General features: G+C 37.2%; 1 protein-coding gene across 5 annotated transcripts in view; it reads left to right on the forward strand.

The window, feature by feature from the left end:
• SEPT7 (septin 7) overlaps positions 1–16055 on the forward strand; it is a 98861-nt gene that overhangs the window by 65923 nt on the left and 16883 nt on the right. For all 5 annotated transcript variants that reach the window (XM_018047145.1, XM_018047143.1, XM_018047147.1 and 2 more), the window contains 5 exons: positions 554–688; positions 6903–7020; positions 13335–13427; positions 14448–14544; positions 15793–15844. In XM_018047145.1, the coding sequence (XP_017902634.1) occupies positions 554–688; positions 6903–7020; positions 13335–13427; positions 14448–14544; positions 15793–15844 (495 nt within the window). The remainder of the gene's footprint in view (positions 1–553; positions 689–6902; positions 7021–13334; positions 13428–14447; positions 14545–15792; positions 15845–16055) is intronic.

The following is a 16055-nucleotide window of genomic DNA, read 5'->3' on the forward strand; positions in this document are numbered from 1 at the left end:
GAAACTTTTCATTCTCTGCTATTAATTTTATCTGTTTTCTGTCACACCCTAATTTAAATATGATTTTAGACCTTCAGTTTTTCTGTAAGTTGTAAGTGAAGAAAACATCCATGACTTTCTTTTTGGAAATAAGATATTAGGAGCTTATAAAAATATTTTTATTTTTCTTTGAGTTCTGCATTATTTTTGAAGTAAATTTCTTAAACTTTTGAAATACCTAAATAAATTCATCATGAGGCTTCTGTGTTGTTTAATCTTTTCATTTGAAATCTAAAACTCTTTGGATGTAATTTTTCATGTTGTAAAGTGTGTTTTTTGTTATTTAATCACTTAGTTATGTCTGATTCTTTAGTTGACCCCATGGACAGTCTGCCAGGCTCCTCTGTCCATAGGATTTCCCAGGCAAGAATACTGGAGTGGGCTGCCATTTTCTTCTCCAGAAGGTCTTCCTGACCCAGGGATCTTGGTGGATTCTTCACCACTGAGCCATCTGGGAAGCACCGTTCATAAGTGGAATCTCAACTTAATTATTTTATTTATTTGCATTCTACAGCTGGCAGCCTGTTATTGACTACATTGATAGTAAGTTCGAGGACTACCTAAATGCAGAATCTAGAGTGAACAGACGTCAGATGCCTGATAACAGAGTGCAGTGTTGTTTATACTTCATTGCTCCTTCAGGACATGGGTAAGTACCTGAATACTTCTGATAACCTTTTCGTTGTTTTATTATTACTTATCTTTGGGTGCATGTGTTAGTAATCCTTATCTCTGTGGAGTACGTTTAACTATACAACTTGTGAAATTCCAAATTCCATATAAAAATGATTTATAAAAAATGTAAGTCCTAGCCACGCTGAAAATGATTTTACTTCTTAGTTTCTCATCTGTAAGACTGTGCTTCATGGAGCGGAATATTGTTTTCATCATGGTTTCGCGTCTCAATGTGGCTGATTTAGCTTTCTTGTTGACCAGTCTGCCACAGATTGAACAATCAAATAAGGAGAAACAGCCATAACAATTAGCTTAGACATATTCTAAGAAACTCCAAAGATATTATTTATTATACATCTGGTAGAGAACATTGCCAAAAAACTTAAATACCAAGGTTCTAATGTGCTGTTTCTTTCTTCAGTAAATCTATTTCACTAATCTTCTATTTGACCTTAGCTGTCACAGTCAAATTATTTAAGTATCCTATCATCAGTACTAACCTTCTACTTATTAGGAGTTAAAATTAAGATCTGAGTATTTAGACATGTATCTGATCGGATTGTTTGTTTGTATGGCCAGCCTGTACTCCTGTTTTGGTCGTTTGTGTTTCTTTGTCATTTTGAGGAGATATGCATTCCCAACCCAGGAATCAAACCCAGGTCTCCTGCATTGCGGGCAGATTCCTTACCAGCTGAGCCACAAGGGAAGCCCAGGAATACTGAAGTGGATAGCTTATTCCTTCTCCAGCAGATCGTCCCGACCCAGGATTTGAACCGGATTCTCTTGCATTGCAGGCAGATTCTTTACCAACTGAGCTATCAGGGAAGCCCACTTTCAAAAGCATACCTTTCTCTTTTGTTTTCTGCTTTCTTCTTCATCTTTTGCCTAGATAGGCTAGTGCCCATTATCACCTTCTTGGTTGAGCAGAAAGCCTTAATTTTATACTTTACCATTTTTGCACTGTCTGATTGTAGTGGTGCAGCTGTTTCTTTTTCATTTCTAATATTCTTCTGTAGTATTCTCAGAAAATTGTATATTTAAAGCCTAAAGCCCAAAATTGACTTATCGACTTAAAAGGCTTAAAAAAAAAAAAACCTCAAAATACCATACTGTATAGTTTTTTTCTGATAACTTGTTAGTTTCTTCTTGAATTTTTGTGTGTGTGTGTGTGTGTGTGTGTGTATATATATATCATGCTAATATAACTTGTTAGGACTTTTTCCTGAAAGCCAGCAAAGTAAAATCTCAACCTGTAGTTAAGTCAATAGAAATTTGTCAGTTTATATCCACTTTTTATTATTTCAGATCTTTTGGACTCTCTCCAACACTTAGTAATTCTCATGGAATCACATTTCTCTTATCCCCTGAGGGAAACTATATTCCTTAAAATTGCGTGGGAAATAAAATTTTTTTTAAAGAAAAAATTCTGATATTATGTGTAGTGGCTTGGGACCATTTCTTGTTTGTCACAAGGGATGAGAGTTCCAGATTTTAATTTCTTAGTATAACAATGTGCTTTTGAGTAGTTTGTCAGCTTAACTATTTTTAGAAATGGAACAAAGTTTTGCCACTGGTATATGCTGCTGTGGATTAAGTGACATAATATGACATTGAATTTTCTGTAGAGAGTTCCAAATTCCATGCTTACTAAAGAGTGAAATTCCAGGCAGCATAGTAGAGGAATTATGACCTTTCTACCTGGGTAGTGCCTGGATTCCCTTTTTAGAGGTTCTGTCTTTGGAGTAATTGTAGATTGGTCCACCAGTGTATTTTCTGTGTCCCTTACCCCACCAGGTGTCATCACTGAACAAAGGGTTAATTTGTGATTTCAGCTTGTTGCTGCTTCATTTCCTTTGTTCAGTGGTTGGTAACTGACTTGGAACTTGCATTTTTAAATGGTGTTTTTACAAACCTTTTGAATTTTCATTGCCACTTTGAAAAAAATGTCAGTTTTATAGAGATTTTTTTTTCCTTTAGAAATGTATATACGTATGTATGTTTAATAAATATTTTTATGTATTTTTATGTATGTTTAATAAATATTTGCCCTCTATTCATTTTACTTATTTTGCTGTAAGCTTTGAGGTATTAAATGGTTTTTTCTCTTTGTGAGTGTTTCATCGCTCAGTTGTGTCCAACTCTGTGACCCCATGGACTGTAGCTCCTCTCTCCCTGGGGTTTCCCAGGCAAGAATACGGAGTGGATTTCCATTTCCTTCTCCAGGGTATCTTCCTGACCCAGGGATCGAACCTGGGTCTCCTGCATTACAAGTGGATTGTTCAGTGTCTGAGTCACCAGGGATGGGTTTATCTTTTAGAAATTCTATAAAGGAGTTTCCTTTGTATTAAAAAAAAAAAAAAAAACTTAAAAATTAGATTTGTTGGAAAAGATGATCTGAAATAAAATTAAATGGATAGAGGAAAAATTTCAACCAGTATGTAATCTGTTGTGAAATAAAAGTGTTTTCTGTGGGCATTTTGTAAGCTTTTAAAATTTGTATTCTAGTTTAAAAGGACAAAGGGTTTTATCAGGGCTTTTATAAAGGTTATATCTAAAGTTTAATTTTGTAAAAACTGGTTTAATATTCTTCAGCCCTGTCATTTTATGTTTGAGAAGTTGACTTCCCTGATTTCCTTGTCATGGCTATTTTCAAGTATCTTTCTCTTGGAAAGTTGAAATAATAAACATTCTGTAAATGTTGTTTTACTTTAAGCATAAAATCTTGTTAACTTGGATTACAATTTAATATTTTATATTCAGTTCAGTTCAGTCACTCAGTCGTGTCCAACTCTTTTTGACCCCATGAATCGCAGCATGCCACGCCTCCCTGTCCATCACCAACTCCCAGAGTTCACCCAAACTCATGTGCATTGAGTCGGTGATGCCATCCAGCCATCTCATCCTCTGTTGTCCCCTTCTCCTCCTGCCCCAATCCCTCCCAGCATCAGGGTCTTTTCCAATGAGTCAACTCTTCGCATGAGGTGGCCAGAGTACTGGAGTTTCAGCTTTAGCATCATTCCTTCCAAAGAAATCCCAGGGCTGATCTCCTTCAGAATGGACTGGTTGGATCTCCTTGCAAGATTCATTAAAATTATAGATTGACTGAATTCTTTTCTGTCACCAATTTAATGAGGTGGTAGTGGTAGTAATTTAACTTTGTCCTCCATATAATCTGGAAGGTAAACTCTAAAAATTTACAAATGTGAGATTTTTAAAAAAATATGTAGTGGAATAATTAAGTTTATTTTATGTGCTCCATATTTCTCTCTTAAAATTTGTTTATTTTTTGGCTCTGCTGGGTCTTCAGTGCTGCGTGTGGGCTTTCTCTAGTTGTGGTGAGCAGCGGCTACTCTAGTTGAGGTGCTTGGCCTTCTTATTGCAGTGCCTACTCCTGCAGAGCATGGGCTCTAGGGTGTGCAGGCTTCAGTAGTTGCTGCACATGGGCTAAGTAGTTGTGGCGCAGGGGCTTAGTTGTTCTACAGCATGTGGAGTCTTCCCAAACTAAGGATCAAACCTGTGTCCCCTGCATTGGCAGGCAGATTCTTAACCACTGAAACACCAGGGCAGTCCCAAATCCGAGATTGATTGAGCCATGACTTTTATATTTAGTGTTGTTATGTAATGATTGATGAAAAACAGACAAAAACTTAAATATTTTCTCAAAATCAAAAGGTTTTTCAGTTACCATTAGTGAGATAAGGGTGCTGTTTATAGATAAATATGGTGTTATTCCAGCCACACACTCTTTCTGTAGTGTTCTCTGAATGCTAATATCAAAATTCAAAGGATTTAAGATGAGAATTAGAATTGAAGCTGTCTCATTTCTCCATATCTGCCTTCCTGCCTTCTTACCCTGTCTTTCTGCCAGTCACCACGTCACTACCACAAAGAAGTATAGTATTATTCATCAGTAAAAAAGGAGTATCTCATTAGTCTCCGCTGCTGCTGCTAAGTCGCTTCAGTCGTGTCCGACTCTGTGCAAACCCATAGACGGCGGCCCACCAGGCTCTCCTGTCCCTGGGATTCTCCAGGCAAGAACACTGGAGTGGGTTGCCATTTCCTTCTCCAATGTATGAAAGTGAAGAGTGAAAGTGAAGTTGCTCAGTCATGTCCAACACCTAGCGACCCCATGGACTACAGCCTTCCAGGCTCCTATGTCCATGGGACCCCGCAGGCAAGAGAGTACTGGAGTGGGTTGCCATTGCCTTCTCCCATTAGCATGTGGACAACCCCCCAATACACCCGACAGTATATATATTAAACTATAGTATGCTAAGAGAACTCAAACAAGGGCTTTCTGTTTATTTTAAAATATTAGTCTGTAAAATTTATAATAAAATTAGATCTTTATTCCGTTTTCCTCATGTTTTATCAAAGCAAACGAATACTGTATTTCTATGCAAAATACTGCTGTTACCTTCATTTATTTTGTTAAATATTAATTTTTAGTCTAGTGTATTCTGCATGTGAGGAATAGCTGATTTTCATTTATAGTTATTCAAAGATGTAAGGAAAATTACAGCAGCATAGTTTTTTAGTCAGCACATATTTGAACACCTTCCCAAGTGTTGGAACTGTACTAGATATTACAGAAGAGATGAATGAGACAAAGGCCTTTGCTCTTAAGGATCTTCTAGTGAGAAGATGGGAAGAACAAATACACAAGTAGGTGGTTACTATATGACAGATTCAGTGTTGTGATCCTTTAGGCTTCTAGTTTTAGGTTGGAGAAGAATTCTCAGGAAATGAGAATAGTAAGCTGGGTCCTAAAGGACAAATAGGAATTAGGCAAGCCAGCTAGAATGGCGATGGGAATGGAGTTGTTCCAGGCCAAGGCAATATGACCAAAGTATGGTGATTTTAAGATACTGTGAGAAGTTCAAAAAGGCTGGCATATTGGAAGTCGGAAGTAGCAAAAAATGCTAAGGGATGGTGAGAAATGAGGTCAGCTGAAGAGGTTATGTTTTCACAGGCTTCTTAGGCCACACTCACTCAAGGAATCTGGCTTAGTAAGGTTTTCATTCTGGGAATGACTTGATCAGAATTGCATTTTAGAAACATCATACTGACTGCAGTGTGCATGGTTTTGAGGGAAACCAGACAGATTCTTGTCATTATCGAAGTTTGGTGGCCTGAACCAAAGTAATGGAAAGGAGATAAATATATAAATATTTTTATTTGTTCAGCAGGTTCTGGTGAATCTTTGGAATAGATAAATAGAGGAAGTTTATCCAATCTGAGTCCTGGGTTTCAGCTTTGAGTAACTGGGTGGATTGAAGTGTTACTTACTGAAATAGAAAGCATAGAAGGGGAGGGGGTATTCGGGGGTTCAGATGAACTTTTGATTTTGAGGTGCCAGAATGGATTGTCTGAGTAGTATTTCCATCAGGTGAACACAAGCCTGGAACGTAACAATGAGATCTGGGCTAGGTATAAAGACTTGGGAGTTATTAAGCCGTAAAAGATATTAGAAGTTGTTGTAGTTAATGATAAGCTCATAGAATGTAGAGAAGAAAAGACCTAATAGAGAATTCTGAGGCATGTACCTTTTAAGGGACTAGCTTACAAAGAGGTTCCTGGAAATTAAGTGAACAGCTTGTGAGAGAGTAATGTCAGTGCTGCATAAGGGGCAAATTAAAAATACCATTAAACACAGTGTTTCTGAGTTGGCTGCTGCTGACTAATTATATTAGCAGCCTGAAAGTATTTGGTGACCTTAAAAGTATAGTGGCCAAGTGGAGGCAATAGTTAGAGTGTAATGAATAAAAGGGATGATGAAGAAGATGTTCTTCTGAGCCCCTTCTCTGAGAAATATACTGGGTAACAAGAAGTAAAAGAGGACTATAATTTTTCATTTACGAACGAGACAGATTTCCCAGTTTGAGTGATAAGTAGAGTCTCTTGTAAGAAAGCTTATAAGGAGCCTTTCTGGATTTTCCGATTCTACTTTCGGGCCCACATGCTGTGACCAGGGTGTTACAATGCAGGAGTCAAAGCTTTCTTAGGCATTCCAGTGCTTCTTGAAATCCTGTTCTTCCTCACTGTTGCTGGCCCAATATACATGTTTAGAGAGTGTTTCTCATGAGGAAATGAAGTAGTTCCAATGTATGTAATTTTAGCATTGGAATGTAAAAAGTCTGTTCTCCCAAATTGGTCAATCCAGTCATATTAAATATTGTGTATTTCAGACTTAAACCATTGGATATTGAGTTTATGAAGCGTTTGCATGAAAAAGTGAATATCATTCCACTTATTGCCAAAGCAGACACACTCACACCAGAAGAATGCCAACAGTTTAAGAAACAGGTAAGTAAAATGACTTTGGGAATTCTTAGGATTCTAATATTATTCATGTAATTTGTAGTTTTTCATATTTTCATTATAATGTGTTACAGTGTGTTCCTCCTGCTACTTAATTGTGTACGTGTGGTTGTTGACACTATATTAAAAATAACTGTTGAAAATAGTCTCCTGCTTTAGTTTTCTTCTCAGTTCAGTTCAGTCACTCAGTCGTGTCCGACACTTGTGACCCCATGAATTGCAGCACGCCAGGCCTCCCTGTCCGTCACCAACTCCCGGAGTTCACTCAGACTCAGGTCCATCAAGTCAGTGATGCCATCCAGCCACCTCATCCTCTGATGTCCTCTTTTCCTCCTGCCCCAGTCCCTCCCAGCATCAGAGTCTTTTCCAATGAGTCAACTCTTCGCATGAGGTGGCCAAAGTACTGGAGTTTCAGCTTTAGCATCATTCCTTCCAAAGAAATCCCGGGGCTGATCTCCTTCAGAATGGACTGGTTGGATCTCCTTGCAGTCCAAGGGACTCTCAAGAGTCTTCTCCAACACCACAGTTCAAAAGCATCAAAAGCGCTCAGCCTTCTTCACAGTCCAACTCTCACATCCATACATGACTACTGGAAAAACCATAGCCTTGACTAGATGGACCTTTGTTGGCAAAGTAATGTCTCTGCTTTTGAATATGCTATCTAGGTTGGTCATAACTTTTCTTCCAAGGAGTAAGTGTCTTTTATTTTTATGGCTGCAATCACCATCTGCAGTGATTTTGGAGCCCCCCAAAAATAAAGTCTAACACTGTTTCCACTGTTTCCCCATCTATTTGCCATGAAGTGATGGGACCAGATGCCATGATCTTCATTTTCTGAATGTTGAGCTTTAAGCCAACTTTTTCGCTCTCCTCTTTCACTTTCATCAAGAGGCTTTTTAGTTCCTCTTCCCTTTCTGCCATAAGGGTGGTGTCATCTGCATATCTGAGGTTACTGATATTCTCCCGGCGATCTTGATTCCAGCTTGTGCTTCTTCCAGCTGAGCATTTCTCATGATGTACTCTGCATAGAAGTTAAATAAGCAGGGTGACAGTATACAGCCTTGACGCACTCCTTTTCCTATTTGGAACCAGTCTGTTGTTCCATGTCCAGTTCTAAGTGTTGCTTCCTGACCTGCATACAGATTTCTCAAGAGGCAAGTCAGGTGGTCTGGTATTCCCATGTCTTTCAGAATTTTCCACAGTTTATTGTGATCCACACAGTCAGAGGCTTTGGCATAGTCAATAAAGCAGAAATAGATGTTTTTCTGGAACTCTCTTGCTTTTTCCATGATCCAGCAGATGTTGGCAATTTGATCTCTGGTTCCTCTGCCTTTTCTAAAACCAGCTTGAACATCAGGGAGTTCACAGTTCATGTGTTGCTGAAGCCTAGCTTGGAGAATTTTGAGCATTACTTTACTAGTGTGTGAGATGAGTGCAATTATGTGGTAGTTTGAGCATTCTTTGGCATTGCCTTTCTTTGGGATTGGAATGAAAACTGACCTTTTCCAGTCCTGTGGCCACTGCTGAGTTTTCCAAATTTGCTGGCATATTGAGTGCAGCACTTTCACAGCATCATCTTTCAGGATTTGAAACAGCTCAACTGGAATTCCATCACCTCCACTAGCTTTGTTCATAGTGATGCTTTCTATGGCCCACTTGACTTCACATTCCAGGATGTCTGGCTCTAGATGAGTGATCACACCATCGTGATTATCTGGGTCGTGAAGCTCTTTTTTGTACAGTTCTTCTGTGTATTCTTGCCACCTCTTCTTAATATCTTCTGCTTCTGTTAGGTCCAGACCATTTCTGTCCTTTATTGAGCCCATCTTTGCATGAGATGTTCCCTTGGTATCTCTAATTTTCTTGAAGAGATCTCCAGTCTTTCCCATTCTGTTGTTTTCCTCTATTTCTTTGCACTGATTGCTGAAGAAAGCTTTCTTTATCTCTTCTTGCTATTCTTTGGAACTCTGCATTCAGATGCTTATATCTTTTCTTTTCTCCTTTGCTTTTCGCCTCTCTTCTTTTCACAACTATTTGTAAGGCCTCCCCAGACAGCTGTTTTGCTTTTTTGCATTTCTTTTCCATGGGGATGGTCTTGATCCCTGTCTCCTGTACAATGTCACGAACTTCTGTCCATAGTTCATCAGGCATTCTATCTATCAGATCTAGACCCTTAAATCTATTTCTCACTTCCACTGTATAATCATAAGGGATTTGATTTAGGTCATACCGGAATGGTCTAGTGGTTTTCCCTACTTACTTCAATTTAAGTCTGAATTTGGCAATAAGGAGTTCATGATCTGAGCCATAGTCAGCTCCTGGTCTTGTTTTTGTTGACTGTGTAGAGCTTCTCCACCTTTGGCTGCAAAGAATATAATCAATCTGATTTCGGTTTTGACCATCTGGTGATGTCCATGTGTAGAGTCTTCTCTTGTGTTGTTGGAAGAGGGTGTTTGCTATGACCAGTGCAATTTCTTGGCAAAACTCTATTAGTCTTTGCCCTGCTTCATTCCGCATTCCAAGGCCAAATTTGCCTGTTACTCCAGGTGTTTCTTGACTTCCTACTTTTGCATTCCAGTCTCTTATAATGAAAAGGACATCTTTTTTGGGTGTTAGTTCTAAAAGGTCTTGTAGATCTTCATAGAACCATGCAATTTCAGCTTCTTCAGCATAACTGGTTGGGGCATAGACTTGGATTACTGTGATATTGAATGGTTTGCCTTGGAAATGAACAGAGATCATTCTGTCATTTTTGAGATTGCATCCAAGTACTGCATTTTGGACTCTTCTGTTGACCATGATGGCTACTCCATTTCTTCTAAGGGATTCCTGCCCACAGTAGTAGATATAATGGTCATCTGAGTTAAATTCACCCATTCCAGTCCATTTTAGTTCACTGATTCCTAGAATGTCAACGTTCACTCTTTCCATCTCTTGTTTGACCACTTCCAATTTGCCTTGATTCATGGACCTGACATTCCAGGTTCCTATGCAGTATTGCTCTTTACAGCATCGGATCTTGTTCTGTCACCAGTCACATCCACAGTTGGTTATTGTTTTTGCTTTGGCTCCATCCTTTCATTCTTTCTGGAGTTATTTCTCCACTGATCTCCAGTAGCCTGTTCGCACCTACTGACCTGGGGAGTTCCTCTTTCAGTATCCTATCATTTTGCCTTTTCATACTGTTCATGGGGTTCTCAAGGCAAGAATCCTGAAGTGGTTTGCCATTCCCTTCTCCAGTGGACCACATTCTGTCAGACCTCTCCACCATGACCTGTCTTGGGTTGCCCCGCAGGCATGGCTTGGTTTCATTGAGTTAGACAAGGCTGTGGTCCTAGTGTGAATAGATTGACTAGTTTTCTGTGAGTATGGTTTCAGTGTGTCTGCCCTCTGATGCCCTCTTGCAACACCTACCATCTTACTTGGGTTTCTCTTACCTTACTATTTCTCCTAGGAGCCCATAAGTATTATCATAGTGCCCTTCAATGTGTGTGCTCAGTTGTTTAGTTGTGTCCAACTGTTTGTGATCCCGTGGACTGTAGCCCACCAGACTCCTCGGTCCGTGAAATTTTCCAGGCAAGAATACTGGAGTGGGTTGCCATTTCCTGCTTCAGGGGATCTTCTGACCCAGGGATCGAATCTCTGTCTCTTTTGCCTCCTCTGTTGACAGGTGGATTCTCTGCCACTGAACCATCTGGGAAACCATAATGCCCTGTATCCTTCGTCAATTTAAATAAGGCTATTTTAGATGTTTCTGTTTAGATTCCACCACCACCCGTCCCCACAGGCAGTCTCCCACATTGCAGGCGGATTCTTTACCAGCTGAGCCACAAGGGAAGCCCCATTTTAGATTGTCTGTATAGCTTGTGCCACTGCCCCTCCCCATACCCTTTATAAAATTACTTTCCTAGACTAAATTCCTGGGGAGAGGATTACTTTTTAAAGGGTATAATTATTGTATTACCCCCTCTCCATTTTGTCATGGTGCTTTCTCAATAAAACAGTCAATCCTTTTATGATAGGTATGTTTGATCCAATGCCTTGCTAGCATTGTCATAATTTTTTTTTATACTTTTTTGGATTAAGGTGATGTCTAATAATTTCTTTAACTTTCAATTTTCCAGAAAAGCTGAACATTTTAAAGCAAGGGTGTAGTTTTCCCTCAGTGTTGTGTTTTTGTTTTATTATATATTGTATTTTATGAAATGTAGGATCAGTTTCTGGAACTACTTTCCTATTCTAGTAGCCTATTTTTAAATTTTAGGCCAGTGTTATGTCTTTTTAGAGCCTCCCTGGTGGCTCAGATAGTAAAGAATCTGCCTGCAGTGCAGGAGACGTGGGTTTGATCCCTGGGTCACGAAGATCCCCTCGAGAAGGGAATGACTATCCACTCCAGTATTCTTGAGAATTCCATGGACAGAGGAGCCTGGCAGGCTACAGTCCATGGGGTTGCAAGGAGTTGGACACAACTGAGCATCTAGCACTGTATGTCTTTTAAATTGAGGCTAAGTTGTATAATATTTTGAAGTAGATTTTAGAGTTTTTTTATCTCTCACTGTCCTTCTAGTCGTTTGTAACAAAGTACTTTGGTTCTTCATCTTTTTCAGTATGACTTTTAGAATAACTTGAAAACTATTAGAAAAACAAAAACCTGTGGAAATTTGCTTTGAAATTGTGTTAAATCTGTAAAAATTTTTAGAATGTTTTACTACATCATTTTTACTGTATCTGATATTTCTACCAGGAAATTTTTTATTTTACATTTATTAGCTCCATTTTTATTTTGTAATTTGCTGTTCCTAAGTTCAGATACTAATCATATAGTATTAGTAATATATCTTTTATCTTAATTTGAAATTGTACTAAAAATGAAGAAATAAAAAAGATGAATAAGCAGTGATCTCTACTTCTAAATTGGTCACTTGCAGTGGTTGTCAATTTACTTTTTCTTTTATTCTTTAAAAAAAAGCAGGGCGCCAGGGGCAGGTAGTATTTAACCAGAGATGTTTATCAGAATCATGTAGAGAACTTTTTCAAGATGAATTATTGGACCATAGCTCTACTAGTTGGTTTTGTAGGTTAAGATACAGCTTTGTATTTGTTATTGTGAAGATGCTTACTCAGGCTATTTTAATATACAACCTCTGACTAAAAGCCATTGCTCTTAGCGCTAGCTACTAGTCTTTTCTTTTTTCTTCTAGTCATGTATCAGGTTGGCCAAAAAGTATGTTCAGAAAGCTTACAAAAAAACCTGAATAAACTTTTTGGCCAACATTGGGTTGATGCATGATCTGACACCTCATCATTTATTCTTAGGTTTTTTTTTTTTCTAAATAGATGCATAACCCAGTTATAAAGGATATGTGGTTTTGTTTATTTCCATGGTGGTTCTGTCTGCTTTGGTAGCTGTGTAGCACATTTTGTTTCAGGTCCCTTTACTGCTGCTGGGGACCCTGGTAGTGAGTGTAGCATTAAGCTACCAGTACAGGCAGGGAGCTAGGTTTAGGTTTATTAGCCATCAGTTTGTTTGTTATAAGTTTGAATAGGGTAGGTATTCAACACTATTTGGATGTCTGTATTCTTATTTGAATTTAGAGTGATTTTGGACAAAATAAATTAATTTGAGGTCATTTCTGATGTTACTAGTAAGCTGTCTTTCTTTTTCTCTGTATTCTCATTGATTATTATTATAAACGCATTAGCTTCTTAATTTCCAGGGCATGTTTTCTCCCTGTGTGCTTGCCTGATCTTTTATCTGTTGCTCCTTGATGTATGTGTATGCACATGTACATGCAAGGATACTTCCTGATAAGTACACATTTTTTTTTCCTAGAGCCAGTGCTATACTTAATTTTATTTACCTTTGCTCAGTGCTACTAAAAACTTTAGGTGAGTTTAAGCTCTGTTGATTCAGCTGAATAAAATAGTTGGTAAGAATTTGTCTAAAGGTATCTCAGTCATTATAAATAAATGACCCAAAACCACTAGAATAGAAATCAACTAGTGAAGCCATTTCTGGACTCTTACTTCGTTTTTAGAACTCTTTGGGTATTATAACCTAATAAGTTTAACATTTCTGAAGCAATTGGATTTAGAGAACGGTACTTATATATAAACTTTATTGAAAAAAAAAAAACACCAGCATACTATTTTGGTTTTAAATTACATTTTGCATTGTTGACAAACAGTAAAGGAACTGGAGCTAAAGACTCAGGAATTTAAGAAGAGTATAATAAAAATAAAGCTAATGTCTAAAATTATATGTGGTGCTCTTTTACTAACTTCCTCTTTCATCTTAGATAATGAAAGAAATCCAAGAACATAAAATTAAAATATATGAATTCCCAGAGACAGATGATGAAGAAGAAAATAAGCTTGTTAAAAAGATAAAGGTAGGTTCATTCCCATACATATACTAACATGTTTTAGGGCCTTAGCAATACTATAATAGCTGCTGTAAAGACTAGAAATAGCAGTGTTTATAGGGACTTCCTGATGGTCCAGCAGTTAAGACTGTACTTCCACTGCAGGGGGCCCAAGTTCAATCCTCGGTCAGGGAACTAAGAATCCCACTTGCCATGTGGCATATACATATATAAATGTTTTTTAACAATTGACTTAACAAAATAAATGAGATTATTGATTGTTTAGTTCACCTTTATGATTAACTTCGTTGTTTGACTGTTAGTATAATAAAGCATTATATGGAATAGAAAGATAAGTAACAGTTCTTGTTTTCAGATGGTTTTCAATTAACTGATTTCATATTTTATAATTTTCCCCCTTAGAAACAAACAGGTAATGGGAATGAAAGGGGAAGCATAATGAGAAGACAAAGGATTTGCTCTTAAGCACTATTATGCTTATTCTTTAAGAGCCAAACATATGTTTTATTTTGTTCTTTTATAAAAATCAATCAAAAATCTATTCTGACATAATTTTCTATATTTTTAACTTATAGTGGTTTCCTAAGTACCCTGGATTTAAAAATGATATATTAATAACATTGTCTGCTTCTAGAGCTATTAAGGTTGATTTATTATCAAGTAGGCAAACTAGCTACAAGTCTCATTTTTTTCCTTGTAGCTGCCAATGTATTTTTTACCCTTTTAAATTTTTCCAGTATGGAACACTTCTTTTTGGAATGATGCTTTGACAAATAATCTGATCAGTATATGCCTTAGTATTCTTAAATTTTAGTGAACGTATAATTTTGTTTATTGTTTACATTAGTAATAATGCCATACAATGGCAATTTACTAAATATTAATTGAATGACCTATGAAAGTGAATGCAAAAACTATTGGGGTAATAATGTTTTTTGCTTACCTGTTGAGTAAGGTTAACTTCTTTATTCTTTTATTTGTGAGGACTACAAAGATGTATTTGAACAAGAATACTTTGTTTTATAGGACCGTTTACCTCTTGCTGTGGTAGGTAGTAATACTATCATTGAAGTTAATGGAAAAAGGGTCAGAGGAAGGCAGTATCCTTGGGGTGTTGCGGAAGGTAAGGTTTTCTCCAGTGAATGGCTTTCTATAAGATCTTACAAATGTTATAAAAAATTTGTATTTAGTAAGTAGTATAATATGCATGCTACATTGATATAGTCTAGATTTTCAAAGATCTGAATTCAGTTTCATTGAGTCTCATCTCCTTATTAAATACATTCACATTTCTCAGACCTTGTGTCCTGCTGTGTCAGGCAAGTATGTGTTAAATCTTAACATTATAGTACTTTAGAAGCCACTTGTCAGTATTCCTCCCACCTCTGCCCCACCATTAAGCCTATTCCTGTTTTCTTGTTTGAAAACACACTTACAATGCAGGGGTTCTTTACCTGGGGCCCACAGATTGCTCCCAAGGGATCTAATAAACCTTCTGAAATTGAAAACAATTTTGGAGAAAAGGCCTGTCATTTCTATCTGAGTCTCAATTGGGTCTGGGACCCTAAAGAATGAAAACTGTCAGAAGCCCAATTAAAAGATTTGCATTTTGCTTTCTTCAGGGCAGAAGTCAACTTCTTGGCATCATATCTTTAGAGCAAGAAATTTTGTTATTAAGAGATCCTCTATACTAATTTTTTAAAGGAGTTTTAAACAGCAATATAATCTTAGTTATAGAGTCAATTCTTTGAAGCCTTCTTGGCATTAGATACGTTTCCCGAAATTTGTGTTCATTATACTGGTTTATACTAATACTTAATCTTCAGTGTTACAGTAACTTGGAATGAAGATTGAGTCATGATTATAATTTGTTGATACTACTTTGAAAATATACATAATTTTTAGGATATTTTCCAAGTTAATGTTATTATGAGTGACTTTCCCAACTAGAGATACTGTGGTCACTCTCAGCTCTTTTCATCACCATGTAACCTTCAGTTTCTGAGCTGAGACTTTAAAACTGGTATAGACCTTAGAAATCTGCACAGAGGAAATTGCTTTGTATCTTTAGTTTTAGGTTATCCCCCTTCAAGAGTATTCTTTTAGTGATACATTAAAAAAAAGAAGAACATTAAAGTTTCTTGGCTTAGGTTTTCATTTTGGTTAACTTGCAGTTTTTCTAAAGTTGATTCCTCACCCACCTTTGACCCGCAACATTAAGTACTATTTTATAGGGTTAAAGTCTTAATGAAACATTGACCTAAGGTATTTAATACTTTGTATATTTTCTCATTGTTAACACCCAGTTTCCTTTTAAAAGAATGAGTTTAGTGGAAGTAATACATATGGTCTGATTTTTTTTTTTTTGTAGTTGAAAACGGTGAACATTGTGATTTTACAATTCTAAGAAATATGTTGATAAGGTAAGTGTAAGCAGTGATGAAAATAACACAGATTTTACTTTCCCTAAATAAAATTAGTCTCAGATTTAGTTTTTTGTCTTCTATAAATTTAGCTAATTTAAACTGGTATCTTCATTCTAGCACTGAAGCAAGCACTGCCTAGAGACAAATTTGGATTATTTTGCCAAGGTTTTGAACTCTAGAGGAAAAATACAAAATAGGCTGTGTGGCT

Source organism: Capra hircus, chromosome 4 (genome assembly GCF_001704415.2).
Source record: "Capra hircus breed San Clemente chromosome 4, ASM170441v1, whole genome shotgun sequence".
Taxonomy (NCBI): domain Eukaryota; kingdom Metazoa; phylum Chordata; class Mammalia; order Artiodactyla; family Bovidae; genus Capra; species Capra hircus.